The 27,634-nt window shown below is 40.3% G+C and overlaps 1 protein-coding gene across 1 annotated transcript in view; it reads left to right on the forward strand.

Annotated features, from left to right (window-relative positions):
- Positions 1-3,826: 3,826 nt before the first annotated feature.
- Positions 3,827-27,634, forward strand: part of LOC137124194 (alpha-1,6-mannosylglycoprotein 6-beta-N-acetylglucosaminyltransferase B-like) — a 109,574-nt gene continuing 85,766 nt past the window's right edge. Inside the window, exons 1-2 of the mRNA XM_067498939.1 lie at positions 3,827-4,389; positions 8,736-8,848. Coding sequence (XP_067355040.1) covers positions 4,322-4,389; positions 8,736-8,848 — 181 coding nt within the window. The 5' untranslated portion in view covers positions 3,827-4,321. The remainder of the gene's footprint in view (positions 4,390-8,735; positions 8,849-27,634) is intronic.

A 27,634-nucleotide genomic window follows, 5' to 3' on the forward strand; every position in this document is an offset into this window, starting at 1 on the left:
TATTTGGTTTGGGTTGGAGGTGCAGACATTTGAAGCAATATTTGTCACTTACTCTACTTGTAGATTTGAATGATAGTATAAAGCATTTACATACCTTGTTTTCTAGAATCTCCTTGAGGAATCTTTCTTTCTGGTTACTGTGTAATGTAACTTTTTGTAACCTAAGAGTGACATTGTTTTTATTCTGCAGTTCTTTTCTAGTGCCAGTGAAAAGTAAATTACATAGGCTGTCACGGGTGGATGACACTGATATGCAATTTGTCTACATGATCAGAGTTTGGGGTTTGATGTCAGTCTGTTGTCCTAATCTCTATTTCTCTTGTGACAGCACCTTCTCTGTTGAATGACCTGCATAAATGACTTGATTAGAATCACATTTTGTTAGCTGACTCTTCTCACACTTTGATCTAGCAAGATGCATTTAGAAATGAGGAAGTGGCTTTGACCTTTGCTGACTCCTGAAACAGAAAATCAATTATTGCAGCTGTCCTGATAAACAGCTTCTCCATTGGCTCAAATAGCAGAATTCAGCCTTGTGTCAGATACATATAATCTGTAAAAAACACCATTTGGAGATGACCAGTATTAAGTAAAAGATGCTTTTTCACTTATATCAGTTAAGGACAACTTTATATTTCACTATCATTTAATTTAACATGGAGCTTTTGAATCTGAGGAAATGTTCAGATTTTTTGGGGCAGAAAGCATTTTTACTTTCTCTAAAAATTAGGCTAGAAGACAAGCTGTGAACAAATGACGGGAGAATTTCTGTTTCACACTTTCACAATTTAACATGTGAAAGTCAAGCATGCTTGAGATAATCCCATGTGCTTTCCTCCCACATTACAAGATTATCACTGTTAATCATCCAGTGCATGTCTGTTCTCACTGTATCCAGTCTTTAAAACATTTTAGAAGAATCTTGCTTCAAGCTGTTTAGTCTGCTCACCGCATTAATCATAAATGCATGTAAACAAAACCATAGATAGAGGAAAGGCTTTGCAAGATCATCATTATCATCTCAAAATAGGGGGACTTGCTAAAGTTATTACTGTGACACAGAAATTTATCAAATGCCATTTTAATCTTTTCGTAACTTTGTGGGATTCTCTGGTTTTGAAGGATTTTACACATTATCAATTTGTCAATCTATTGAATTTGGTCCACAACCAAAAATACATATAATTCCAGCAATGTCCTCTTAATAAATTACATTCAACAAGACAATGTCTTTAAAATTAGTCTCTCTGCAAAGATTTGTTTTTATATCCCATCAGTATGATGCCTTTGCAGTGTAATTAAGAACATTTCCATTAATTTCTGGCTTCTGTCTTTGTAATAAGATTATTCTGCTCTAAGCTCGCCTCTTGCTTGTTGCATGTGCACAAATTAACTCACACCATGTGAGATGCTATCTGAGGCTGTTCCTGTTATTTTCAAAGTCATTTCTCTCCCATAAGTGGGTTTGTTGTGGCTAAAATCAGATAACAACTTTGTGGACCTGATAAAAGAAGTTCTTGTGAAACAGTTAAAACAAATGTCCCTGCATGCTCTCCTCCTTTTGTCCCCTTCTGTCGATAGATGGATAGTGCTTCTTCTCTAGTTTAGTCATCCATCCTACAAGAAAATGTGTTAAGGACACCATATGTAAGGCACTTTCTTTCTTGATCTATATTTCACTTGTTCGCGTCTCTTTGTGGATGTGTTTGCCATAGTGTGTGAGGATCTTACAGCTCCTTATATGTTCTGCCACAACAAAAACAACAAAGCTATACAAAAAGAGAAAGGCCAGCAACACCAAATGTGCAGCACACAAGATGAGGTAATAAATGCCCTGAACAGAAGGACTGTCTCTTTGTTTTTATTACAGATTGCCTGCTTCTTCAGTCCCTGTGGTGACTTTACAGAGGCTGGTTAGCTCAGCCTAAGGCTAGATGCTGTTTCAAGGTAGACAGCTCATTAGGAACAGTGACAAGCGCTGTGGCAGAGACTTAACCTAAGAGGAAGGGGGACATGACTCACAAATACTTAAGTTGTGAAAGAATTTAACTTAAAACCTCCTCGTTACTTCTGTGGAAATAATACATTTCACTGCAGTGGGAAACTCTTTACATTTTAAATATGCTTCTATCCCATAGTTTCTAAAGATTTTCACTGGCAGAGAGAAAAGGACAACGTCTTCTTTTTGTCTGTAAGTTTTGTTTTGTGTTTTGTTAATGTCTCTTTCTATCTGACAGGATAATTTTAGACTTCAGTGATGCTTACTACAGTATGATCATGCGCATGAGTATACATTAATGTGGATGAAAAGGGATTTATGCACACACACGCACGCACACACACACACAAACACACACAAACAAACAAAAGGTGTAAAATCCCTGTTTGCCTAGTGGAGTCCTACTGACAGAGCAGAACTATTCCCACAACCCGCAGAGAGGGACAGCGTGCGTGGGCGGTGGGCTGTCAGTCAAATCCACATGTATTGGGGCAAGTGATGCATGAAGGGAGTTTGAGATTTCACTGTCATCTTCGGTCAGGTCCCCTGCAGATCTTCCTCGTCTGCCTCCACTTCTCCTCCAATGCTCCACTGGCTACAAAGACTGCATAATCTGTGATACAAAACTGACTGTAAATCATTTAACAGAACAAATAAGGTGCACCCGACAGATTTCCTTCCTCTCGTGGTCGAGCTAATTCCCTCTGTATTACTGTCATATCACCTTTATGTTAAATTTTAAATAAAATATTTTATTTAGCGACCACTGGGGGCATTGGCCATTTTTAATCAGCACTCTCACCTCAAACATTCTTGTATTCGCTACTATTACAGCTGCTGCTGCTCTGAGTACTGTTGCTACAGTAACGCCGCCTGCCGCTGGGTGCCGCTGTTACCTCCTGATCACGATCGCTGTCCGTGGTGCTAAAATGCTTACTACGGAAAACATGTGCCTTCCCATAATATCAGTCACGTCACCTCTAATACGCACTCACAATCTAGATCCAAACGGGACTAAACTGTGACCAAAGAAAAGTAAACCAATACACAATGCCATAATACTACAGTGGAACTGTATGTGTATTAATTGTTCACAAGCATCTCACTTCACACAAAAAAGGAAAATACTTTTCCGATGAGCCACTAGAATCCACTTGAGGGGGTGAGTGATCTACTCCAACCGCCCTATGTAGCTGATCTCCACACAGACCACATAGAAGACCGGGTTACAGTAAAATGGCAAATGCTCTGAGGCGTACTGTGGCAGAGACAAAGGACAAAGTCTTGAGCTTAAAAGCCGTAGGTGGCGCCATGTAGAGGTGAGTCGGCCGCTGAGGTTTCCGATCATCCGGATCTGCACTTCACTGTGCCGCTGGACCAGCGTCAAGTCTGCCTAGAAGCTCCAAGGACACAGGAAATAATTGGAAAGTGCCAATCAAATAAGAGAACAAAACGTGCTCGAGGTTTAAGTGCTTTAGCTTATCTCTAAGGTAATGGATTCCCATTTTAACCAATGAGCTAATTTATTATCTGAGTAGGCTACTGTTACTTTAAAGCCCAACAACATTAAACAACATACGATAGAGGCAATTTTACCCAACAGCACAGAGAAAAGAACTACATCATACAATTTGTGTGTACAGGAGCACATTTATTATTTATTTTTTTCAATGTTTTTGCAGGTGACTATAAACCTACATGTATTGATGCGTAGCTAACCGTCATCATCTCAGAGGCAGTTTTATAACAAACAAAGAAAAATCAGTTTGATTGTGCTTTTACTTTGAAATTGCGAACCGGACGTCGAAGCCCTCACTGCAGCTTGCTTGGCTCTTGAGAAGTGAGTGAGTACGAGGCTACACGGCTGAGCTGCCACACTGCCGCTGGTTTGGCAGTGAAGTTAAAACGTCCGCGAAGCCAGTCCCCATCTCTGTGAAATCCTCCAGAGAGAAAACGGAGGTTTTCCGAACGCCTCGCACTTTTTGCCACGTGTCTGACACCTGCACCATTGTTTGTGAGGAGCTCCTATCGGAAATGACTCGGCGGACACGACCTGCAGCGACTTCTGCCCAGATTCAGCGTGTTTGCCTGCAGACGGAATAAAGGGCGTTTAAACACGCGGAGAAAGAGAGCCGCTGAATGAAACTTTCTCTCTTTTCTGCTGGAGGACTGAAAAAGCTCTAATGGGAGCAGTGTTTGTTTAGACCAGCTGAGCTGACTGCGCCGTGAACAGCTGGATCGGACGCAGGTGAAAATGTTTGGCCACCTCAAGTCCCAGGTTGGGAGGTTAATGACAATGTCAGGGGTCGCTCGTTTTTGGAAATGATTACTGGCAGCACCGACGGTAAAATAATGGTCAGAAGATGCCTAGTAACGTTCAAGCCATTCAGGTAAGAAACAAAGAGCTGGTGACGTTTCTCTTTCGCCTCGGGCATTATGGCTGGTTACTGTTGATTTGAGTGGATGTGTTTTCCTCTGCATATAAACGTCTTCACGCGTGACATACACTCTTATAGTTTTACCTGGGATGGCAACATTTAGTTTTAACACGATTTGCACTGCATAGTGGACTGGGGTCAGCATTCACTTTTTCCCACCTGTCCACCACGACATTAAACCACCAGGTGGTATTATTGTTGTGGCCATAAGACATTCTGTACATTATGTGCGTGTGTGTGACTATTCACCTACATATTTCACTGTATAATTAATAACACACGGACAGACATAGATCATGCACAATCCACCTGTACCACCAGTAAGCTGAGGTCCAACTTAGTTTCTTACTGCTGTTTCATTGACCTGAGAGCTATAAGATAATGGAGTTGGAGCCCCATTTATCAACTGGTACAAGAGCTGGATGGTTTCTGTCAGCAGTCACTACTTAAAACCTTTTACACACATTGCAGCTGTTAATATTATTGTTCCAAATATTCTGTCATCATGGCTGCAGCAATGATGAAACCCTGATGTGCATGGACCTTTGTAAAGTGTAAAAGAATTGCTACATTGGTTCCACCAAACATAATACAGAAGACCACCTTTTTGGCCTTTATTGAAAATATGAGGGGTGATAAAGTCCACTTGTGAGGTTGTGAATATACATTTTGGATCGGTGAAGCACATGGGCAGTTCAGTGGCCTCTACAAATAATCAGGCAAGAAAGATTGTTCTCATTTTAGGGCAACAGGAATAGTACTTGATAGGGCTGATATGGGAGCTAAATCACAAAAGTGCTAATAACCAAAAATGCTGCTTGTCATATACTAGAAAGAAATTTGCAAGCCAACATCATTTCCATCACAGTCTGTGTTTGAATGCCACAAAATTGGAAATGCTCCCAGAATGTTGGCTAGTTCAAGCGCAAGGAAAAGTTTGTTGGAAACACAACAACCAACACCTACACCACGGCTACTCCACGCCTGGCCGAGGTACTCTCACATCCAAATCATCTACCTAGAGGCAAGATCTGATAAGTCTATATGTGTGAGGAAGCCAATTAGCTGATAGCGGATCTCTCCTTCTGATCCAATTATAGGGAGCGGAGCATTTACTTTAAGCCTGTTAATTAAAGACTCGTCAGGCAGGGCACAGGCCTAATCCTCTCATATCACCCACCTAACGCCACTTTGGAAAGCGGCTAAATGATAAAAGAGGAAATGATCGCCCTAGGACAGCATCAGGCCAGCTATGTACACCCACATGTGCTTACTGTAAAGTCATGTTTATTGCCGTCTGTCAATCATGTTGCTTACAAACATTTCTACCTCTCCACCTGTCCTGCACAGATACGTGAGCTTAGATTACTAATTCCAGAGCGAGGAAGAGATACTGTGGATTAGACTTTTTACGTTTAGCTGTAAAATTAGACCATTCTGCTTCCTCCATGTTCTCAATTTAACCCCCTTTATCTTTTGAAACTGGTCACTGGGCCTCATTAGTTATTTTTTTTACTGTAATGATACTAGGTAATAATAGAAATAAAATAAAGAACCAACTTTTTTCCATGCATCACTTGATCCAACTCTGTTCAGTGATTAAGATTATTCAGCTTGGCTTGCTGAGCAGAAGGATACACACTAAGTGCATAATCAATGTCAGGTGTCCTGTACAGTAAGTACTCTGGCTCATGACAAATAATGACTTGATTGTATTGCATTGCAGTTATTGTAAAGCTGCTTTGTGATCCTGTTATTAATGGAATATTCCATCCTTCCTGAAATATGCCAAAAACCGATTGGGTGGCTTTATTTGTTCATTTAGATTTTTTGCTTCTGGATAAAAGATAGAGGTAAATGAAAAAGCATAGTGAAGAAGCATGTGTCAGTTGCTTCAATGTGGGGAATTCGGCGTAAACACAGCGTGATTAAGATTCTTTCTCCTTCTGTGTAAATCTTTAAAGAAATGCTGCACATGGGAGTGGTTGTCGGGATGCTGACACTTTGCTTTGAAGCCTCTTTGCAGTAATCCTCTTGATCACAGTGATTGTCTCATTAAAGTGTTGCCTAATAACCTGCCTGCACCACCAGCAAATGAAGATGATGATCACAATTGGGAAAGTCTAATTTCAATGTGTATTCATGCACAAATTGCTGTTTGTCTTGTTATAAGTGTAATCAGTAGTGTAATTCATTAGTTGCAACTTCAGCTCAAAATGGAATCTGATGAATTTGCTCACAAAATGTATGGACAAATGAAGACAATTGACCGATTTTACGGTAATGACAGTATAGCTGCTGTACTTTTGGAGGGATCAGATAGCTGTAATCATGCTTGACTGGAGCTTTGATGATAATGATTATTCAGTGTCAACATGTTGAGGTTATATAAGAGCAAAGCATCTCGTCTCTGTGAAGCCACACTCTGTCCATCCTTGAAGCCATCTCAGTGTGTTATGACCCAAGGCAAGACACACTGGCTCTGTCTTGGAATATAGAGCCACCTGGGAGTATGCCAAACCACAATGCTTTGTACTTAACAGATTATTTAACATCAACTTGATCCCTTTGGGTCAATCGGATCACTTCAAGGAAATGCTCTTTTAAATGGCCGGTTGACTTGCTGTTGATAGGTGCTCATTTTGTGCAGCATCGTCAATATTAAGAGGTTTTATTTAGATCTTTGCGTGACTGGAGCTATTTAAAATTCTGGGAAGCGCTTTCAGATTTAACACCGGGCACTACATTCAGACAAACGGCACTTGCCTTCCTTTGATTAAAAAAAAACCCGAATAGTTATGAATAATTCATTCATTTGTTAAGCTAAGATTCTGTTTTCATGCCTCAGGTGCAGAAGTTACAAGTGCAAAGGTTACCCGTGCAAGGTTGACCCCAATTTATCAAGTGAACTGTGATAATTACAGAAGCACAAAAGCTCAGGAGTTCTGTTTCTTCCTGCTGTTTTCTTATGTTGCTACTATGGCTCTAGAAACATTTCTCATATGCGGATTTTTTTCAATGCAAACAAGTTAACATGATTGGGGACATTTTTGAAATTGTTCTCCGTTGCAGAAACATGCAGTATGAGCGCTCAAATGTTTAGAGCCATTTATTGTCAAACAAACCTGCCTTTGTACTGCACCACTTCTACAAGACTTCTTCCAAGACTTTCTTCTTGTGGGGGTTAGCGGTGGAGCAGGAAGCATTTTAAAGTAGGGCTTGACTTGTTAGTCATGGTGGCTATCTGGTATTTTTTCCAGTGGAAAAGAATATCAGACGGCTTGGCTTCTCTGGTTCCCCAAAGAGTCTAGGCATAATAAGATAACCTTTGATCCATATACACTGAAGAGAGTAGCTTAACTAGGGCAGGATTTACACAGATACAAAAGACCTGATTTCCAACTCTTTTAAGTCAAAGATCGGATTCTCTTATGGCTGTTTAACAAGGGAGAACCCACACGCAGTCTCATCTTCCCTTCCCCTCTCAAATATCAAATCTGTGCCACAAACAGGAGTAAAGCCGATGTTTATGTTAGAAAGCTTGCACTGTAAATGTGAGGCCACGTTCCTGATGTATTTAATGCTTAATGTGAAGTGCTTGATCCAGCCTGGACAACAAAGCAGTGACCATAGACCTGGCTTTTGAATGTAGCTTGGCATTTTAGCTATCTTTACACTTTCTTCACTCCAAGTGCCCTAATGCTTTTGGCCCAGCTCTGTCCTCTTCTTGCCTTTTCTTCCCTTACCTTCTGCCTGTCTGACACTACATAAATAATCACATCCATCCTGCCTGTGTTCAGGGACAACTGCTCACTCTTATTTTGGCAGTTCCTGACGTATGCCATGCGATAGCACCACAACTCTAAAATGTTTTAAATGCCCTTTGGTTTCTAGTTTCTACTATTGGACGTGTGATCATTGCTCTGTTTATGCTCTGCCTCGTTGCTGCCTCCTGCCTGCTTTTTCTTGAATGTCTATTTCTTTCCACACCTCCACATTCCATCATTCTCCCATTTCCCTCCCTCTTTTTCTCCTGCTGCCGATCATTCTTTTCTTTTGAAACCTGCCTTTCCTGTTCATTTACATCAATACTTCCCTTTTTTCATGCCTCTCTTACTCTCAACTCTGTTGATGATCTCCAAGTATCTCTTTATTAACTTATATTAATTTCTAATCTCTTCTTTATATTTCCTAACTACACATGTAAAACATCTATTTACCTGTCCTTCCCCAAAAATATGTCTATCTATCTCAATTCTCCTTTCATCTGTTTCCTTTCTCCTCCCCTTGTGTTGCAGGATATTCGTGGTGGGAATAGGCTTCTTCAGCCTCTGCTTTCTAATGACCTCTCTGGGGGGGCAATTCTCAGCCAAGAGACTAGCAGACTCTCCCTTTACCATTCGCACAGAAGGTAACAAAGTGCAATGTGTATGTGAGTGAGGGAGTGTGTGTATTTGTGTGTAAATAAGTCTTTCACTGAGTTGAAATGCTGTAATGTCACTGCATATTGTGATGCTATAACTCTCCACAGTCCTGCTGGTGCTTCACTGTCATGTGCCACCTTGACAAAGCTGCAGCAGCTGTTCCTAAAAACCACATAGAAAATTGCCTGGAATGGGCACAAAATACAAAAAATGTAAGTGTAAATTCCTCTGCTAAACTTCCATGACCAGTTCATTCATGTAGGCATCAGCAAAAATGTTGCTTTTTTTCATATTTGCAGTACAATTGTAAAAAAATAGGTCTACATTCTTGAAAGACAAGATTGATATGGTGGATTGGGTTGAGCTGCAGACACCAGCCAGTAGCTTAGAAGTTATTGGTTTGATCCACAGCAGTGACGGCAGGGTGGATGGATAACATTATATATGGGTGTTTCGCCTTCGACAATGGCTGCTCCAATGGCAGCCATTGTCTATCTTTAACACAAACAGTATATTCTAGGCCTGTGTGCAAAACATGAAGTGTATATCCCTACTCAGCTGACGGTGCTTTACAATAAGGCACTGTGCATAATATACAGAGTTAATCGGCTTAATATTCAAACACTGGCAGCAAAACCACTCAACTTTATGTAGTTTTTTTTTCATGATGCCTCAAACAGAATGATTAGCAATCTGACTTAAAGTACATTTAAGCTCTCCTCCCTCTTAAGCTAGAATTATGCTTCTTTGTTGAATCTAAGCATAGCCTATGCCATAGAATAAGGAAGTGGCCTATGCTTTTGTTGTTGTGTGCTGATGTGTCTGTCACTGAAAATGGTAGATGAAATTGAGTGAATTATGTTGCAGTTGAAGCTAATAGATGTCGAACAGCAGGTACTTTGACTGCAATTACTGCAATAAATAAAAAAAGAAGACATCGGAGGAGATGGTCTGAACTGATTGAGGCAGAAGGACTGAGAGGACCAATCACCATCATTGTAGTCATTGTAGTATTGCTGCAACATGTAGCTCTATTACTGTTAATGTAAGGTACAAGAATACATAGTAACTATGTAAAAAATGTATTGCATAAATTCAATGTAGAACCATAAAGCAACCTTTAGGATTAGAGTCAAAAGTAGCATAGTTAAGTACAGGGTCACTGTTTGTGTGTCCAGTACAATAGTTGGAAAAAAAAAAAAAACTATTGAGCAAGTGTAACCGGGCCTCAGCTGACACCTCATCTTTAAGTGGAAAATGTGGAATGAAGTGAATACAACCGCTGTCTTCCCAACCGGAAGGGAGTTTATTCTCTCTCATCAAAGTTCTGTGTAAAATGAAATATAAATACTCAGTACAGCAACTTCACTTGTCAGTGAAAACCAACAGTTTGCTTCTGTAGTCTAGCTTGAAGACTGCTAACTTTTCTATCGTATTAACGTACTGTACAGTCCAGAAAATACACATATAATTCAGAATGAACACTAAAACAAACAGCAATCTATTATATTTAAAGTTTTAAACATCGTTTAGCTCTTGTTTCCCTTTTAAAGCATCTTTTAACATTATAAAAACGACTAACCTGACTCACCTCTCCTCAGCAAAACCACTGAGAAATGCAGCGCAAATCAGCAGGAAGTGATGTCACTGACTGTTCAAAGGACAAAGAAAATAAAATTAATAAAATAAATGCTCCCTCAGTTATATATAATGCACAGAGACAAATACATATTAAACTGAAATAACATTGTTCAAAAGAAGCAGGTGGATTTCTGGTGAAATATCAATTTGTTACATCAATGCACATGCCACACAAGCACAAAACAAGTGCCAATCAGTCTGCAAATCAAAATATGGAAACCTAACAGCAGAGGTAAAAACACTAAAAATGAACTGGGAATAAAGTGTCATCCTGCTAGACCCCACGCTGTTAGTACTTTTAAGACAAATATGTGAGATAAATATGACCCTAATAACCACAGATTTTCATATCACTGTACATTGTTTACTGTACTGTACTTGGATGCTGAGGCCTGCATAAGGACGAAGCCATTTCTCACCAGTAAAATGTAATTAACACAGTGGTCAGCCAGCAATATCACACAACCCAGAGTGAAGACTGACTGCCAGTGGCAAGGCAGAAGAATACAGCGTCATTGTAAGCTCCTGCTGCATAAGGTGCGAAGATTGAAAGTCAGGGGTCATACTGTGGAGTCCAACCACTTCTCACTGCTGCTAGAGTTAAAATAAGAAATCCTTTCTTCTGAGTGTGCTTCCACGTGTGTGTGTCTGTGCGTCTGTGCGCATGCTTGTGCTGTGCAGCAGCTGAAGCATGCCTTGGGTGAGTTTGTGTGGGCACAAGATCATGTGAAAGACAGAGCAAGGGCTACTGTAAGTGTGAACAAGTTAGGAGGTAGTGTGTGTGAGTTTGAAAGAAAGATGAACCAGTGAAAATGGCAACAGAAAATAGCAGTCATAACTGTTTGCAGAGATGCAGAAGCACATTGGAGATAATGGGGTTGGGGAGTGGGGGGTCATTTGGAGTTAATGCGTTTTGGATAAATTGAGATTACGTATGTTTACATATGTTTGTGTGATAAATTAGGATTAGTGTGTGTATATGTCAGTGTTTCTTAGTAAAATCTACTTGATTAATCAACTACTCAGGCACTGCAGCCTGGAAAGGCTTCTGGAGCAAGCTCATTAAAAACTGTATAGTGTCCAACCGTGCTTCCCCGTGTGTGTGTGTGTGTGTGTGTGTGTGTGTGTGTGTGTCCTTTTATGTCCCTAAATGTTTTTCTGCTTGTCTATGCATAAAAGCTGCCCTTATCTCTATCAGTGTGCCTCAGTACAATTGTTTGTGTGCATATCCCACTGTTTCACCTTCTCTTCTCCCTTTATGCGTGTCTCTGTGGTCTACTACTTCACACAGTTTTTGCTGCTTTTGCTGTGTTTATGTGTGTCTGTGATGAGCTGGCAGGAAATTGGCTGTTAAATGGGGCGACAGCAGCAATGTGGGACAAGATTGAGACCAGAGGGACTGAGAGACCCATCCATCTGCTCTCTGCAAATCAGCCCTGCAAAACAACTGGCCCTTTCATTAAGCCTCAACTCACCACCTGCAAACACACATACACAGACATACAGTTGTGTTTCCATCATTTCAGAGGAGATTATATTTGCCCATATTAATTTCCTAGGGACTTAAACTAACCATGACCACTGCTTGCCTCATCCCAACCCTTATCATAACCTTTCTTTGGAAGAATTAATTTTTTTCTCCCTAAAAGAAAGGTGAGTCTCGACATTGTGACTAATGAAGTGGGTTTATATGTGCACTCACTCACTGCCAAACAAATATTTTAAGTTTAGTCATAACTATTCTTGTGACCACCTGACAGCTGCCACGAAATGCCAAGATTTTACATCAGGTTCAAAGCTGTCGGTTGCTTACTGTTGTAATTACTGTTACTTATGTTGATGATTACTGTTGTAATCATCAATATCTAAGGTGAATATTTTTTATTTGACATATGCTCTATACAGTAACTTATTTTATTGTGGAGTGGTGCTGTCAAAGCCTCCTGGGACATACACTTGCAGTGCAGACACGTTTTCTTTACAAACATTTTGAGGGAGACTCGCCCCTTCTGAATGATGAAAAAAAGGCAAACAATTTGTGCTTGATCAGTACATTTTGCCAAGTTTCTTTCTGAGCTATTGCTGTGTTTGATGACTACCTAAAGGCCTGTGTGGAGTGTGCAGGACTGTAAAGAGTAAAGCAAACCTGTAGGGCTGATTCAGAGTCTCAAGCCAGCAATAGCCTAAGTTGCACACTCAAGCTTCCGTGATTTAGGACTGTGAAGCACTGTGTCCTGTCAGTCTGTGTAGCTCTCTTAGCTCTGGCAGCTACGCTATGCATTGATCATTGAATGTCAAACTGATTAAACACTGATCATCTATGCAGCTGTTTTCAGTTAACATAATGTCACTATTGTCATGATTACATTTGATTATTGCTGTATCAAACAAACCACTACTGCAGTATTTTGGTATTCGTGCAAATTTGTTAACTTTTCAAAACCGACGAATTTTAACTATTAAAAAAAACAGTGATTCTTGCTAAATGCTGTGAACAGACCTGTAGCTGAATCTACACAAAATAATCACATCACATAATCACTAAATGACATTTGCAGTACTGCAAACCAGGACCGGTGCATGCACCTCTACTGCTCTAGGTAAAAACAAATTATGCTGCCCCTCCGTTTCAATGTATTATATACTAGCAGAAATTCTCAAAGACATGTACAGTATGCAATACACATAATGCAGATTGTCTAGTGCAATGCTAGTGTACTTCAAGTCTCAACAAAGTCAAAGTAATATGCAATATGCAGTTTGTGGGTCCTTTTACAAATAACACAACAAACAGGTCTACATAATAAGTCCAGTAACCTGGTTCTAAACTCTTCACAGCAGTCACAACAGGGCAGCTCTTTTCCTAATAATCCATATTTTGCTCCTCAGACTAAACACATTATCCCAGTGCAAATCTCTCCTACACATCACTTTCTGACGTGTGTACAACATGTGTACACTAAATATGCTATGCACAATCACAGATTCAGCAACTTGAAAAACAACTAGAGAGCAAATTAGGCATTTCTCAGCAATTTATAGTATTTTTTGCATGTGTGTGGACGCACGTGGATGTGCACTTATTTCTCTATTGTTAAAGCTATATTCCCAAGATAAAACAAAGACCTTTTACTAAAAGGTTACTTTGCCATGACACAGCAAACTGTCAAAGGCTGTTCTCTTTTATCCAATGCCTTTGGCTCTCTCTCAAACATGACCTCTAAATGGAAACACTTCATGTCAATAATGGTAAAGGTGTGCTGCTTAAAAGGCCACTGTTGCCACAATAAGGATGAATGAATTTCAGGACATTGCGTATTTTATACAAAAGGTTTTTCTGGCAAAGAGTTTTTCTAACAGTTTTGTCCCTAATGGCCAACAAAACCAGTTTAATCCCCTCTGTCTATAACTGTTATCTTAAAATATCCACCCTGATTTTAATGTCTTTGTATTACATTAATGCATCAGCTGTAACTGCCTGTACAGCTATTAATGAAGTTCCTTTTTTTATATAAATCAAATTAACAGGATTTCATATCAAATTATGCCATAAACATTTTTACACAGATATTAGCTTGCTGTTTGCACACAATAACAGACACATTTGTGTAGGCTTTGTCACCTTAGTAGGAGTTGCACTGATAACAATTGTTTGGGTATTAGCTGAATTTCATCGACACCTCTCGCTTCTGTGGATTATCAGCTTCCACTGGAGGTTCAGAGTGCCAGGTTTTTGCTTAAATCCCCGTCTCTCCTCGCTGACTCATAAACTCATCAAGAGCTGTGAGCCGGAGATGGAGAGGTAGGGGCTCAATGAAAATGAAAAAGTGGAGGGAGAGAGAAAATTGGTGGAAGTACTGTAGAATAGAAATTGTGTGTGCGTGTGGGTGTGGGTCAGTGATTAAGCAGGAGAATAGCATTTCTAGAGGTTGCACTGCTCACAAAAGTGACAGATGGAAAAAGAGGGATAAAGAGTACATAACCAGAATTTTCTTTTTCTAGATTAAAATAAATCATGCACCGGGGAGATGTTAGGCTGATCAAAGGGCCTCCCATAGGAACATGTTCATACTGTGCAGTTTATTACATTAACAAGGACCCGTGACAGTCCCGTTACCCCGAGCATGTTTTTCACTACACTGTTTGTTCTAGCTGAAAGACTCTGGGCTTTCTTACTGTCTAGGTGCGTCCCTGATGGGAGAGAGAATACAATTTTATATTTCCGCAATAGTTCTTCCATGTCTCCAGGTTTATTGGCTAAATATTTAAGAAAACTGTCAATCAAAGACAATAATTTATAAAATGGAAGACTTCTGAGAGCCACAAGGAGAACACTCTGTTTGGAAAGGCTGCTGTGCTTACGTCTGAGCTGAGGCTGCAACTAATGATTGTTTGACTTGCTTTAACTCAGCTCTGTGATGTTCGTCTCAAAGCGTCTAAGCCAGCAGTCAGAAAAAAGACTCACGCCAGTGTGTCATGTTGCCAGTAGACATCTTTTCTTGTGTCCTGGGAGGACCTCAGCCAGGACACAAGAAAAACTCTGGAAAGTCACTGCAGCTTATGTGAAATCTTCGCTTATTAGAAAGTGCATGATTCAATCAGTGTGCACTAACTGGTAGTGGTTGAGCACATCACACACCCCTGCTTTGTGGTGCCCTTTCAAGTATTTTTTTCACACTGGATGTTCATCTCTATCACACATTCCCTGCAGTTATGTTTCCTTCCCTTGCTTCATGTCGAACAAATCTGGCATTGTGATCTTCTACATGTCGCCAGGGCTAGGTGCAGCAGTGGAGCCACTCAGGGAGTACACTTTATCGGTGCACTTATTGCCTGGGGAGTTGGCAATGTATGTATGGTGTGTGTGTAAGGGGGGTGTGGGTCAGCGGGTGGGGGGAATTGTTAGTTGTGTGATTCCTTCTGGATAACACCGTCAACTAAAGTGCCAAAAATATAAAATGGTTTGAAAGTACATGAGTGTATGATGCGTCTCTGCTTTTGTAGTTGTGTCTTCCTGACCAAGTTTCCTAACAGAAAGGCAACACCCAAATCAAGGGAATTGGGCCAATTTTTAATAATATGAGGGTTTGAGATATATAATATGATTTCTTAAATAGTTTGTTACATACACATAGTAACAAGCAAAAATCAATATTGTATCATGCAGTTTGTATGGAACATTAAGTACAGATCAGTAGAATCTCTTCTAAAAGGTACTGTATTACATAGCATTAAATCTTCTCCACAACACTGGTTCAATACTTTACTTGTCAGTATAACATTAACAACTCTTTCCCAAATGTTTCCACAGTTATAATTAAAATCACTCAGCTAGAAAGATGTGGTTAAGAAGTTTGTAATTCCATTTCTTGTATTTGGTGTCTTTTTATAAATGTGCTTTGTAGACGATTTGTCTTCAGAGGAGCATCTTCTTGATCCACATCTGTAAATTAGAACACACGCCAAGTTTTAACACAGAAAGAAACTGGACCCAGCTACTTTCTTAGTATGTACCCATAAAGACCAAAATGTTGCTGCTTACTTCAGTTATAACAAAAATCATCATTATAATTATTATTATTATTATTATTATTATTTTGTTCACTTATATGATCACATTTAATATTTAACTCAATTGCATATTGACTTTGCAAACTATCAGGCATTTTTTGAACTTGAACAGAAAACCAAATGTAAATTGATAAATAAATACTACAGCCAAAGACGGTGTATGACAGGGATGTAAAGGAAAGGGGTGCACTGGATTTCTAACACAAGACAAAACAAGAGCTTTATCACAAAAATCAAAGGGGCACAATAAGCATTTTGTCTCCATAATGTTGTTTTCATAATCAATGGAAGCATTAATCATGATTAAAAGCATTTTTTGTTTTGAGTAATGGCCTCAGCCCTACTGCCAATCTTGATCTGGGAACTAGGCCTTCAGAAACAGAGAGAATGCACACAGCCCAACCAGTACAAGACGCTTTTGCTGTGACATGAGGATCATTTACCAGTGTCCCACTGACAAACGCTGCCAATTGCAGTAAATGGACTGAACCAATAGTCCCTCTGCCAGGGATTACACCGAGCTCTCCAATGGTGAATTTTTGTTATGTCTTTGAGAAAGCCAAAGAACTCTAATAAAGCTGCACAGTGGTGGGAAATTAGAGATTGCATTTATGCTTCACAAATTAGGATGTTAGTATGTATTGTTGCCGAATGGGGGGCGAGGGTGCTCAGTTAATATGCCCAGACTATGAGATGTTGGTTTAAAAAGAGGGACATTTAATGGCTTTTACTGTTAAAATGCTGGACACACAAAGTCGACAAACAGCAAAGCCACACAGATAAACACAATCTAAAATCACTATCATAAACTTATACTAAGGTGTAAGGCTGGAAGAGGAAATGCTGCTGGTCAGTTTATAATTTCCGCACCTGAATGATTGCGATTAGTAGTCAGCTGGTAGTCATCAGCTGTTTAGTGAGCCACACCCTGTAAAGCCTTAATGAAACATGTGATGAATCAACTTTATTGTTCTGCCCAAATTAACGTTATGCTCCATTTTTGTTAGCATAACACAAGCAATGCCCGTTAAAGTTAGAAATGCACATATGTACGTGCTTTTGTTATTATTGTGCCTTTTTGCAAATTGGATCCATCTGTTTATTGCTTTCACACCATTAACATATAGAACTTCTCCTTAACTTTGTTTCCCCCTCTATGCAAACATCAGGTCATTCATTGTGTTACTACATCCTTAGCCCACTGCTTACACCAATACATATTAATGAGAAGGCCTATCCAATTTTCAAGTAGAGAGGGCCATTGTTCTGACCTAAGTGCTATTACCCGACCGTAAATGAGAAATTTCTCCACAGCACATTATATTATGGTTATGTCTCTGGGAAGGTTATTGTGCAGCAATATGCTGTTTCAATTACCCAGCCAGCATCCAGCTTTGTCTACAGGTTGCTAGTTCATCGTTTCTTCTCACATAAGCTGGTTATTTTTCCTGGGTCCTGATGGTGTCAAACTCAAGCATGGTTGCTCTTTCTCTCCACAGATACACAAATGCTGTTTATGAAGCCATGACCTCTGTTGCTTGGCAGTTTTGGAAAAACTACCGATTGCATTTTGTTTCGGTTGACAAAAAAGGCAGCTGTTTTTGTTATTGTAGTGGCATGGTCTGATAAGGCCATGAAAACACACCAAGCATGAATTCATATTATTTCTATTCTTTGAGCCACATCTTTTTCCCGTCTCTCTATACTTGCTTTCTTGCCTCTCATTCTTGCTTCTTTGTCTCAGAGATGAATATATTTGGTGCCCGTTGCGAGACCAAATAATGGCAGGCTTGTTGTAGCTTTTTCTTTGTTTCTTTAGCTCACTTCCTCTGCCTCCGTGTTTCCTGCTCACACATGCATGCAGTTGGACTGCTCCTTCTCAGTCAAAGAGACATTTCAGCCTTTTGTATAAAATGTGACAGTAATGATCGTCGCAATGCAGGGGAAGTCATTTGTTTGACACACAGTGTATTGTGAAGGGGTGATGAAAAGGCAATGAAACCAAGGTTCCTGCTTCTGTTTTTCTGTCTTCAAAGTGACAGTTTTCACTCTAAGTAATGAACCTTGGTTACAGATGGTTTGCAGACAACCATCAGTTGAAGACAGTATCAGAAAGTCAGCCACTGAGCTTCTTTTTTTTTATGTGCAGTAGACCCTGCCCCTTGAGTTGTCTTTTGTCTCCTCTTTTATCAGCCAAAAATGACACATCACACCACTATTCATATCTCTACTCAGGCTTCCAGTCGTTTTCCTAATTAGATTCAAAACTTTGTCAACATGCCGAGTGATCAACTCCACAACACATCATACGTGATTGCTCCCATCCAGGTTTACAATCCCACAGGGATTAACATTAACACTCACCACCACACCAAACATTATAAGACCCATGAGTACTACCTGAACACAATGTTTGTTCATTGGTCCATCATGAGGTCAGTTGCCCTGCATTTTTTGCGAGTGAACAATCGCACACAACAGTGTAAACCAGCGTAAGAAAACCTGCAGAGAGGCCTGTCGCATATTTCATTACTAACTTATCATATGATATATGAACATTGCAGCTAAATGCTGTTTAACAGACGTTAATCAGCAATCTAACCAAACAGCTGACTGAATATTTATCTGTAACCTAAACTCAGAAAGGTAGTTGGAGTGAACGTTTGCTCTTATCTTGTTGTAAAGAAAAGAAAAGGAAGCAGCTCTGTGTGACGTATGCAGGCAGTTCATCGATTGTGGGATGTACAGTTGAAGTACACACTATTTCAGGAAGTTTATCAGTTAGCATTTTTACCAATTATTCAATAATTAAGTGTCTCACAATTGTGGCCAGTAAAATTCCTAGGTGACTATGGAAAACTATAGCCACAGTGCTCGACTTAGCTATATATCCCATATGACTAAATGTAAATATAAAAATGAACTCAGAAAAGAAAAGTGAGTGGACTTGTTAATGCCTACTGTGCAAGCGTCCTTGTCACAAGGTGACACATGAAAAAGGGCCTTACGGCAAATTTATGACATGACAGTGACGTGGCTAATTTTATGCAATACAAAAGTTTAACTTTCCCTAGCAGAAATGGACAGAAAGCAGACGTTTTGTGCCTATGCTACCATAAATAATGTTTTGGTTTTAGGTTAGTGACACATACACAATATGTATTGTATGTTAAGGACTTGGTTGGATATGCTGCTTTATGTACAGTAGCAGTGCAATGCCTATGATTGTACTGGTGCTATTTCAGGAAATGCTGCAAGGAGGAAGTGACACATCTCTTAGGGCAGCAGAGATGCGTTACAGATAGACAGATGAGGACAAATCAAAGGATGGAAGAGATTTCTCTAGTAAGTTAACTCTGCTCGGCTCTGCTTGTTTGTTTTTGTTTGATTTCCATTGTTTGCTGTATCCACACTCAACACATTTGTTTCATCTTTGCCCTTAATTTTCCTCTATTCTATATGTCTTTTTTTAAATTTTTTATCTAAGTTTTGAAATTTTTCTAGTTGCTCTTGTTTCTAGTTTGAAGGTGGTTTTGTCAGCAGTGCATGAAGTTGGTTTGACAGTTTGACGTGCAGGAGACTAAAGTTGCAGTTAGGCTGTTAAAAAAAAGTAAACATTGACAACTAATTATAATTAGTTTCAAGTCAGCACAGCCTTGTTGAGATTCAGCTGCTAGATAACTTTAAATATAACAGTAAATACTGCTCCACTGTGCGGAAAATGTCCAATCATTATTGAAACCACATATCCTGTTAAGGGTCACAGGGTCTGGAGCCTACCCCAGCTATCACTGAACAAACGGCAGGGTACACCCTGGAAAGGTCGCCCATCTATATCAGACAGACACACACCGATTGACAACCATAATGTAACATAAATGCGCTAATATAGAAAAAATTACATTTTTATGAGATTGCTGTATAAGGTTGTGAAAAATACATTGCATATTATCATAACAAGCAATCACTGTATTTAATAATGACAACATCATTATCATAGTACAGTGTATTTCTATGTTTAGTCCCTCTAGACTCTTCATTTTGAGCCACTATCATTCATTTCATTCAGTCTTAACACTGAGCCAGGTATTGTATCTTCACATTCACTGTTATTTAAAAGATCGTATCTGATAATCTTTTTTTGGCAAGTCTGACATTTGAAAATAATGATGAATGATGCCATTCGCTCATTCCCACACATAAAAATGATCAACATAGATAAACTCTCAACCTCTGTCTTTCTTTATAAGATCTGGTATATTGACCAAACTGCTTCTTAAGTCTTTTGTCTACAGTAGCTCCTCCTCCACTGGAGCAAGACGAACGCAGAAAACCGCTCGCCCCGACAGGTAATACCAGTAAAATGAGCAGTTTGACCACAGAAAAAATACCTGAAAGAGAGTGAGAGACATGAATAAGACCTCTACTGAGTCTCTAAGCACTAGACAGGTGTATTTTACCTCCTCTGGATATGTGTGTGTGTTTATGTGTGTTTACTGTAGGCCCTGTCTCCAGCACCTGGAGAGGAAGTGAGAGGGATTGCTGAGAGTTCAGGAGAGGAGGAGAAAGTTCAGTGTAGGGCAGCTGAAATGGTTTACTTTAAAGGGGGGCCACTGTACACTTTGATGCAAATCTGTGTGCTGAAAACACGAAAGCCATAAAAACATTCTTTTACGCACTTTTCTCTGCCCCATTTTACAGACAGAGCAGTAGTATTGATATGGGCTGTTACTGTACATTCCACATCTGTCACAGGTGTGAGATAATGTCATGGTACTGATGATGTTTGTTTTGCTGTTTTGTCTTGTTGCTTACAAACACTCACAAAAAGGTCCCAGTAGTTGCATCATCAGCATCAGGGTCCAATAACTGAGATGCTCAGACAACATGTTTGATCAATTCTCTTCCACAGCCAAGATTGATACTCAACCTTAATATGTGTTTAAGGATTAGGAATGAAGCTACTGTAAATGTCTTAACACATTCTACAACCTCACAGTAGATAATGTCTCACAGAGGCTACTGTATCTACCTAGTCAAATCAGGTATGATAAAAGAATACCTCGAGTTCTTATAATTTTTTAGTTAGTTAGTTTTAAAATATTTTTAGTAAAACTGATGTGTTTGCAGATTCTCTTAATAATGTATGAGTATACAGTATGCATCAGGTAAAACCTTTTATTCTTTCTCACCATCATGTATTAATGATGACAAACAAAAGTAGGCTCAAGCGCTGTGACACTGTTTATCAACAAAAAATTGTAAACATTTAATATAAAGATGTGGACTTCCTGCCCACCACAAGCACTACTTTTCAGTCTTTATAGTGTGAGCACTTGTTGTAAAGTTAGTATGCTGCTTGCTTACAGCTTTCTTGTATTGAAGTATTAGTTTAGTCGCTGACTGAACTGCTCGCATGTGTGCTGCAGCAGCAAGCCTTGGGCTCTTCCTCTCCCTGGGAAGGTTTAAATGACATTACCTGTCAACTCAGATGATAAGGCCCATCTGTTTCTCAATAAATAAAGGATGTGCTGAAGCATAACAGGCAAAGCAATTTCTAAAAGGTTTTCCCAAATCTCTCATTCTTTGTTTCTGTCATGTAACATTCACTAGACGTGTCTGCTGAGGAATGCGTGGTGTTTGGATGACAATCGCAACATTTTTTGTCAGAAATGCTCACCTTACAATTGATGTGGTGGAGTACAGTTACTTTCTTGGGATATACAAGTGATAGTGTGAGATCAATCCAGTTCACTTTAAATACAAGCTGAGTTGCAGTCACAGAGGCTGAACATATAGTACTAGCTTCTTATTTTAGCTCTTGGCTTATAGTAGGAAAGTCACTATCACTTAATCTTGGTCAGCATTTGTGCACTGTCCTCTATGTATGTGTGTGGTAGTGTGTACACACAGAATGTGAGCATGAATCTGGACCAGTTTTAATTTTTTTTGTGCCTTTGGGAAATGAAGTTGGATTTATCTGTTTTGATGGATCTCTCTAATTTCCTTAATGGATTCACCCAAAGTGGCGTCAGTGTCAGTGGCTGCCACTAGGCGATTGGTTTGTGAAGAAAGAAATGTCTCCACGTACCTTTGATCAGTGACTCAGTTTGTATCACACTTAAGACAGTTTCAGACATAAACTCTAGAGAATGTCAGGAGGATCAGGTCCGGACATTGTCAGGGGTTTGCAGACATGTAGCCAAAATCGGGAGACACATAGTCTGTGTAATTGGGCAAGGGGTGGTGCTTGGGCACTTTGAGCAGGGGGCAGGACAAAACAAAAACAAAGCTGCGGAATTGACTGTGTTTTGCTCAGTAATCTGGTCGTATACCACAGAATCTCATGCTGTTCCTTGTATTTGTTTGACAATATACTGGTCTGCCCTTACCGAGAGAAGTTCACGAATTTCATTGTCCTTCCAGTTTGACATTGTTGTTGGGTTCATATGAATAAGTGATTTCTTCACCTTCGGGTGTTTGTATTTGCCCAATTTCGCGCAGTCGCAGGAAATGGACGCCATCAACATGCCCACACACTCATGGTGAATTCTCCAGAGTATTACCTCCTCTATTCACAAAAGAGTTCGGTTGGAGATAATCCAGACTTACTAGAGAGCTTACTGGGAGTAAAATCCAAGTAATGTCAGGGCCAACAGGCTTGGGTGTTTGCCTTCAAACATACACCTCCTCCAGAAAAAGCCCTTCAGAATTTCTCTTTAAAAATATATCTCAGAACACATACTGTATGCATACAAGTCCCAAGACTAGATACAGAAAACCTAGATAATCAAATGACGCAAAAAATTACATTTACACATTCACACGTTCATTTATTGTTGAAAGTGGTCTCTACCAATGTCTCATCTGGACAACATGGGTTTGTGGAAATGTCTCATGGTATGAACAAAGTAGCAAAATTATGCTTCTCTATCGATACATGTAAACATCTTCACGCACCTATGCAGAGAAAGGGGGGAATGAATTGCCTCCCAAATCTCAACAAGGTGGTGTTCAGAGAAGTGCTTTGCCGAGCTGATTGGTTTACGTCATGGAGTCTGGAGGCAGGATTGAAACAAAAAATAAATAAATCAAAGATGGAGAACATACAGGAGCAGTTAGCAGATGAGGTTAGTAAATATACACACAACTTGCCTGTTTTGTTGTCCTTCTCTACATTCAACGCTTTAGTGTACTAGTTTGTTTACCCTGGAGGAAGTTTAAATTCCACTTTTATTTCTGCTTTTTCAGTAAACACTGATTTACTAAACATGACACTGCCCTCTTGTGGGCGTGCATCTGTCATGTAAGTATAACAGAAATACACACGCAAATGTCACAAAATGTGTCCAATATATGTTTGCACATGTGCAGAATGCAGAAGTGTAATTCCAGCTTTAGAAGAAGAGTTTTTGATGAGAATTGGACTGGAAAAGGGTTAAAAACATTTAAAGTGTTTGGAATCTTCCAGTTGACTGTCAGGCAGATTGTGTACACACGGTGAATATTAAACACCTTTGGCACAAAAGTCATGTCGACAAAAAAAGATGAATATGTTAATGTGAAAATATTTCTGAGGTTACAAGAAAGACCAAGGAAATATCTGATCCTATGATGGTGGAATGAGCTACCAAACACTGCACGCTCAGCAGCCTCACTCCAATTATTTAAAACCTTGTTGACACAACCTTCCACAACTTCCAATGTAACGAAACTAAAGAAATCCGTATTTGTTCTATCTCACACTTGGATCTCGTGAAACAGAAATGTTTCTTTTTATAGAACTTTGCTTGCTTTGTTCCTCACATGTACATCACTTTGAATAAAAGCACCAAATGATTAAATGCAAATGTGATGGAGAACATTGAACAGTGCTGTACAGTACATGGCACGGTTGCCATGGCCAAGGCCACTATGCTCCTAAAAGAACAGGCTTTCCATCTACGGTCTGCTCAAGACCACGTAGATCAGTCAGGATGCCAGTGGAACAGTGTTCTCTGGATGGATGAGACCGAAGCAGAACATTTTCTCTTTAATAAATAGTATGATGTTTGGTGACAACAAGCTCTGGATTCAGGCATAAGAACATATCTCATCTGTGACACTTGTGGTTGCAGCATCCTGATTTGGGCCTGCTTTTCTACCTCTGGACCATGACAGCTTTCCATCATTGTTAGTACTATGAGTTCTTAGTTGTACAAGCCAATTCTACAAGACAGTGTAAAAATGAAGGTATTCATCTGTGAACTGTGGCTCAAAAGAAATTGGATCATCCAGCAAAACCACATTGTACCAAAAAGTGGTTAAAGGAGAAGAAAGTTATTGTACAACTGAGTCAAATTTTTTGAAGTGAAGATTTAAAAAAAACAATGCAGTTATTAATATTTGTTTAAATTAGTTCCCCTGTATAATTGTAGGACTTTTGGGGACATGTTTTATGTCGTTTTTATGCAGAAATCCAGAGATTCTTACTGTAAGTTTATACAGGGTCCTCTCACAACTTTTTCTCTACAGACAAAGTGCTTTAACAACAAGCCAACAGTTATTATGGTGTATTTCACAGCCACATCTTTAAACAGTAGTTCGACTCAGGCATTTCCCTCACTTACTGTAAGTCTTATTGTGTTTTCATGCATGGAACAATACTGGCAGAAAGTAGACAATGGCCTCTACCTTTAAACTGAATACCTAACAAAGGCACACAAGTTAGGTTGGTTTCAACGAGGGGGCGGTATTTTAAGTGGAGTGACCATTTAAAAACTTAGGTTTTTACTGGGTAAGCTAGGACAAGCACCAGACTAGGACAGGAGAAAAAAGTACTGTTTGAAATTTGTTTGTTGGTTTCAGAGGTAGCTGAGTTTCTGTCATTTTTCTTGAGTCTGCTGATTTAGTCTGTTTGTTTTTAATAGAGTTAAGAACTGTAGGTAGAAAGTTTTTTTCTGCTGGTGAAGTGGATATTTGGTCTGTTGTTGGTGGTAGTTTCAGCTTAGTAATCACCGAGCGTTCACACCTTTGACCTAACAAAGGGACAAGAGGTAGGTTGGTTTCAACGAGGGGGCGGTTTCGGCTGTAGCCAATTAAGACCATATTTAAGGCACCTGTTGGGCTGGAGCGTCAGCCCTTGTTCAGCCCTCCTTGTGTGAAGGCCGACGGTGTAAGGACAAGCGAGTCTACCTGCGCGAGTCCGACAGTGTAAAGACAAGCGAGTCTACCTGCGCGAGTCCGACAGTGTAAAGACAAGCGAGTCTACCTACGTGAGTCCACCGAGCGAGGACACTAGGTAGTTTATTTCAAACTTCTTCTACTTTTATTTCTCTACTTTGCTTCACATTAACCCTTTCTACTCCGGAAATCCTTTTCTTTGTTATATTATTTGTTTTCAGCAGATCCCTGTTCTCCTCCGCAGATGCAGGACATGGCGCCCTACTAAGGGACGACATGCTTCTCACCCGCGCACTCTCACCCAGGCCACTTTGTCACCAGCCTCCTTTTCTCTTGCCCTTTGGAACTGCCAGTCTGCAGTGAACAAGGCCGACTTCATTCCAGCTTTTGCTACAGAGTCAGCTGTTCACCTGCTTGCACTTACAGAAACCTGGATTATGCCACTCATCTACCCACCTTCACCTCCGCCATCTACCTCTCTCACTGCTGACAACTTTGCCGACTTTTTTACCAACAAGGTGGCAGCCATCAGCTCATAGTTCTCTCATCCAGATGATGACATCCATCTAACCTCTTCCAACACTGCATTGCTCTCATCATTTGCAATTCTGACTGAGGATGACGTATCCACCATCCTCCTCTCTAATCATCCGACCACCTGCACTCTGGATCCAATCCCTTCCACTCTTCTTCAAGCAGTTGCACCTGCACTAATGCCAGCTATTACACAAGTCATCAACACATCTCTCAAAACAGGGACTTTTCCAACCTCTTTCAAGCAGGCCTTGATTACCCCACTGCTCAAGAAGCCTTCTCTTGATCCCTCTGTAGTGGAGAACTACAGACCTGTCTCCCTCCTTCCTTTTCTGGCCAAGACTATGGAACGAGCAGTCTTCAACCAACTCTCAGACTTCCTTTCCATGAACAACCTCCTCGATGTCAACCAGTCTGGCTTCAAGAGGGGTCACTCCACAGAAACGGCACTCCTGACTGTTATGGAATATCTTCGAGCTGCAAAAGCCACAGGTCAATCATCTGTCTTAATTCTACTTGATCTATCATCAGCCTTTGACACTTTGAACCATCAGATCCGCTTTTCCACACTCTCTGACTTGGGCATCTCTGGATCAGCTCTAAACTGGCTTTGTTCTTACCTATTGGGACGAAACTTCAAGGTATCCTGGCGGGGGCATCTTTCTCACTCTCATAGCCTCTCTACCGGTGTGCCGCAGGGCTCAGTTCTTGGTCCTCTCCTCTTTTCTATCTATACTTCATCCCTAGGTGCCATCATTCACTCACATGGTCTTTCCTATCACTGCTACGCTGATGACACACAGCTCTTCCTATCCTTATCACCGGACGACCCCACTGTCTCATCGCGCATTTCTGCCTGTCTCTCAGACATCTCAGCTTGGATGAGTGAGAGACACCTTCAGCTCAACCTCTCCAAGACCGAAGTCCTTGTCTTCCCAGCCAGACCTTTGATGCAACACAACCTCAGCATCAACATTGGATCTACAGTGATTGTCCCCACTAATTCGGGCAAAAATCTGGGGGCCATCATCGACGACCAACTGAGCTTTAAGGACCACATCTCCTCAGTCTCTAGGGCTTGCAGATTTGCTCTCTACAACATCAGGAAGATCAGACCCTATATCACGGAATATACAACCCAACTCATTGTACAGGCGCTGGTCACATCTCGTTTTGATTACTGCAACGCTTTGTTGATGGGGTTACCAGTATCCACAATCAAACCCTTGCAGATGATCCAAAATGCAGCAGCTCGCCTCATTTTTAATCAGCCAAAAAAGACCCATGTCACACCACTTTTTAGATCTCTACACTGGCTTCCTGTAGCTGCTCGCATCAGGTTCAAAGCTCTGTCTCTTGCTTACAGGGTGGTTAACTCGATAGCTCCCGCTTACCTCAAATCACTCATTCAAGTTTACAATCCTTCCCGCCCGCTGCGGTCTGCCAATGAACGACGTCTGGTGGTCCCAGCAACGCATAGAAGACACCAAGCAAAACTGTTTAGTGCAATGATCCTACGATGGTGGAATGAGCTACCAAACGCTGCACGCTCAGCTGACTCTCTCCCAATATTCAAAAAACTGCTGAAAACTGAACTCTTCCGCATCTTCCTATGCACTTAAATCTCTTAAAAAACAATAAAAAAAATCCTTTCTGCTCTCTTGCACTTGCATCTCGTGAACTGTGAACACTTTTATGATAGGACTTTGCTTTGATGTTTTCTCCTTGACTTAGATTTTTGCTTGCCTTGTACCTCACTTGTAAGTTGCTTTGGATAAAAGCGTCTGCTAAATGACTAAATGTAAATGTAAATGTAAATATCTGCTGCCTGCAGATGTACAAATCAATGCCATACTATCATTTCC

This window comes from Channa argus, chromosome 3 (genome assembly GCF_033026475.1).
Source record: "Channa argus isolate prfri chromosome 3, Channa argus male v1.0, whole genome shotgun sequence".
Taxonomy (NCBI): Eukaryota; Metazoa; Chordata; class Actinopteri; order Anabantiformes; family Channidae; genus Channa; species Channa argus.